Source organism: Dipodomys ordii, unplaced genomic scaffold (genome assembly GCF_000151885.1).
Source record: "Dipodomys ordii isolate 6190 unplaced genomic scaffold, Dord_2.0 Scaffold10140, whole genome shotgun sequence".
NCBI classification, from domain to species: Eukaryota; Metazoa; Chordata; class Mammalia; order Rodentia; family Heteromyidae; genus Dipodomys; species Dipodomys ordii.
In genome coordinates, this window is record NW_012277352.1 from 263 (window position 1) to 4,719 (window position 4,457).

Sequence of the window (4,457 nt, forward strand, 5' to 3'; positions counted from 1 at the left end):
CAAAGATATGGAACCAACCTAGATGCCCCTCAGTAGATGAATGGATCAAGAAAATGTGGTATATATAAACAATGGAATTCTATGCATACATCAGAAAGAATGACATTGCCCCATTTGTTAGGAAATGGAAAGACTTAGAAAAAATTATATTAACTGAAGTAAGCCAGGCTCAAAAAAGATATGTCCCATGGTTTCCTTTATTTGCAATTACTAGTATATGTTTGAGATAAGCAGAAATGGTCGAACTAGTTTATATTAGGTGAAATGAATCCCAAGATACGGATTCAAATATTTTTTTTCTTTCTTTTAATTGTTCCTCACATACTTATAAGATGATTTCTTTGTTGCTTTGTATGTCCCTTCCCCATGGTATAACTCCTGTTTTCACTGTATTTGATGTTGATATAATTTGTGGAGGGGAAGGGAAAAAACAAATTGTTTAAATAGGGATACAGCAAAAATGAAAAACGAACTTTACAACTCTGGCCGGGGAGGGGCGAGGCTGAGGGGATTTAGGGGGACTGGGAGGTGTGGGAAGGGATAGGAAGGTGAAACAAAGGAGGAGGCTACAATGCTTGATAAGAAATGTACTCATTATCTTGTCCATGTGATTGTAACCCCTCTGTACGATATTTTCACAAAAAAAGCCTCCATGGATATATATATATATATTTTTTAATTGATCATATATATATATACATATATATATGATCAATTAAAATTATGGTTTATTTCTTTTGTTTTTTGCTTTTTATTTTTTATCTCCTTTCTGGCTGTTTTTTTTCTGTACCCTTTGTCTTGTATATAAATTTTGTTTTGTTTTATTTTGAAGAGAGTAAGGGGGTGGACAAATGGTCAATAAATGCAGCAGTAATACTCACTAGACACTGTTGAAAATGAACTACACAACTTTTGGGGCAAGGATCAGGAGGAAGAAAAGGGAGAAAATGGGGGAAGGAGTGACACTGTTCAAAAATTAATGTAGTTATTACCTGTCTTATGTATCTGTAATCACTTTATACATCACCTCCACAATAACAATAAGAAGTGAAAAATAATAAGAGTAGTTTATTTTGAAAAGATCAAGCAAAAAAAATTAGATCCAAACCTTCCAAAATGGAGGTACAAAATCTTTATTATTTTGTCTCTATGTTTTTTAAGTTAATAACAAATTCATGATTCCATTCGACTTCCAAAAGTGGTCTGACAATGGCATTGAGAAATAACAATAATTAATGTGATATTCAGCACAAAAAAGAGATTAATTTTCTGATTGTTAAGTTACAATGTTGGATGTATTGTTGAGATATGAGTAGAAATAAGTTGTTATAAAGATCTAATTTCCTGGGGCTGCAAATGATGGTAACTTTGTCTTCCGGAAATGTAGACAGGGGTGTTGCTTGTGTCAACTTGATATCACATCTGGCACCTGACAATGGATATATGGAAAACATTACCTGTTTAGTTAATTCTACTATCCAAATATTACCATGAAGAGACAAACAGCTCTGTGAACGCAGGATGAGAAATCCTTGGTATGATCCTTCCTTACCTGGGAGCCCGAGTATCAAGACCTCTGTTGTTGAGGAAGGGCCCTCATGTCTGTGCTGTGTGCTGACTAAAACCTCCTGCACAGGTTGTGAGCAGCATATGAAGAAGTGGACTGTGCTGTGGGCACATGCAAATCAGCAGGGCTAGGCAGGGCTGGGTAGAGTTGCAGACTGGTAGATCTCAGTGACAAAGTATAGACCTAAAGACCCCAGATTTCCACTTTGTTTCTAGAACATGCGTTTGCCTCTGGTGAGGAAAAAACAGATGTGTCTCCTGTGAGAAGAATGATAATCTAATAAATATCATCTAAAATTTGCTAGTTTTTTTCTTAATATAAGTCACTCAGAGACAAATATTTCCAAGGCAAGTTAATTTTATAATTCCTCTGCATTTGGTATCAGTGGATTTTATGACACACAATTCCTAGAATATGATTACTAAGGATCATTATTACCCAGACACAAGTGTTATAAAAGCGATAAAGCATGGAGAGATAGAAAGATAGTCAAGAAAATGCATATGTAGATAAAGAATAATATCCAAATTCTTAATTAAAGATAATACTTCAAAAGTATATGTATGAGTCTAGTATATGTATCTAGTATATGTATGAGTCAAGCAGAAAAGGTCAGATAAAGTGATGTTAGGAAAATGAATCCTTAGATATGTATTTAAATGTTTTTTTTCTTTCATGTATTTGTTTCTAACACATTTATAAGATTATTTCTTTATTGCTTTGTATGTCCCTCCCCCACAGTATAACCCCTGATTTCACTATATTTGATGTCGGTATAATTTGTGGAGGAGATGGGGAAAAACAAGTCGTTTAAAGATACTGGTGGACCCATTGCAACAATGAGAAGTACAAGTTGTCATGTCCAAAACGAACTTTACAACTTTGGTGAGGGGTGGGGGGAGAATTGGATGGGGGGCCAAGGGGAGGCTGGGAAGGGATGTGAAGGGTAAACAAAGGAGGAAGCTGCAATGTTTGATAAGAAATGTACTCATTATCTTGCCCATGTAATTGTAACCCCTCAAGACAGTATGTTCACAAAAAGGAAAAAGAAAAAAAAAAGAAAATGCAAAATTGGGTTTGCAGTTTCTGAACAGAAAGCATGGCAAAAGTTGTAGGATAGCGTGTGCTGAAATGAAGTATTACAAGTTTCATCACAGAGAATAATAATCACAGTAGACATTTGATTTTTAGATTTCTGGTTGGCTATAATATTACTGAAGAGAAAATTGAATTTTTAAATAAATACCTAATGGTTTATCTGGTCTTTATATTCAGGTGATTATTCTCCTGATTGTTATCGATTGCATTTTGTTGTATTGTCATAAACTATTCACCTCTATTTAGAGTGACTCTAATATTGACCTCAATATCTTCCTCCTAGGCAGACTCACACAGTCTGCTGGGCTGCTCCCCAGACCAGCCAGCCATGAGGGCAGCTCACCCAGCCTGATGGGAGGTTTTACTTCAAGGCTGTATCATTGTGGCAGGAAGATGTGTCCTTTGTAAGCAGTAATAAACTCCAAGATCCTCAGCTTCCACTCTGATGATTGTCAGTGTGAAATCTGTGCCTGACCCACTGCCACTGAATCTGTCTGGAACCCCAGAGTCTCGTTTGGAAACCAAATAGATCAGTTGATGTGGAGACTGGCCTGGCTTCTGCATGTACCAGCTCAAATGGGTGTTCCCATTGCTATAGAGAAGGCTCTGACTAGACCTGCAAGAGATGGAGGCTGGCTCTCCCAGGGTGACAAGCAAGGACCTTGGAGTCTGGGTCATCACAACATCTCCACTGGATTCTGAAATTAGAATGAGGCAGAGAGCAAGATTATATATAAACATAGAGAGCCATGCATGCATTACGTTTATTTTTATATATGTTTCCTCTTATTCATATTCATGATTTGATTTTTTATTTAAAATACTAAGTAATTAAAAGTGATATTCTTGCAGCAGAAAAGTGTCTCTAGGAGTCAAGTGCAGTATTCCGATCTAGCAGAGTCTTCACTCAAGCACAGGTTCTAGCTTTCTGGACTGCTCCTCACTCTCTCAGACCTAAACCTCATTGTCCTACCATGAACATCTAACACATGGAAAAGTTACCACTGGTCCATGAGAGCTCACCTCCCACCCTCTCTGATTCCTCACCTCCCTTTGGCCTTACCAGGGATCCAGAGCATTAACAGCCACAGGAACTGAGACAAGGACTTCATTTTTAAGAGTGAAATGAGGAGTCTAGACAGGTCAAGGCAAGATCATAGCTGAGCCTTTATTTCAGACTTAAAAAGGAAGGGCCTCTTTAGGGAACAATATGCAAATTGCCAGATGGGTGCAACAGTGTAAGAAAAGAAAAAGGATGAGTGTCATGTTTTCCTCTTCAGAGAACGTTCTCTTCAAGTCTTTAGCCCACCTATTTCTTGGGCAGTTGTTTCTTTGAGAATTTGTTGTTGGGAGATTCAATTTTTTAAGTTCTAAGTTTATTTTAGATATGAGACCCTAATCCATTGCATGGCTAGTGAAGATCTCTCCATCTGTGGGCTTTCTATTGATCTTGCTAGCTATGTCCTTTGCCATGGAGATGCTCTTCAATTTTGTGCAGTCCTATTTGTCCAAACATTCTTTGTTTTGTTGTGTTTCTGGGTCTCTTTTAAGAAAATTTCGGCATCTACCCAGGAGACCTAGGGTGTCTCTGATTCCATCCTATAATGTTTTCAGAGTGTCTGTTTTGACTTCGAGGTCTTTGATTCATTTGGAGTTGCTTTGGTTTTCTACAAGTGATTATCCAGCTTTACCAGCACCATTTACTGAAGAGGCAAGAACTCTAATAACAACAGATTCTGGAGGGGATGTGGACAGAAGGGAACCTTAATGCACTGTTGGTGGGAGTGTAAAC

General features: G+C 37.5%; 1 gene segment (V, D, J or C); it reads right to left on the bottom strand.

Annotated features, from left to right (window-relative positions):
* Positions 1-3,031: 3,031 nt before the first annotated feature.
* LOC106002415 lies at positions 3,032-3,798 on the bottom strand. The segment is given in 2 exon segments: positions 3,032-3,363; positions 3,729-3,798. Coding segments are annotated over 2 exon segments (381 nt in total).
* Positions 3,799-4,457: the final 659 nt, after the last annotated feature.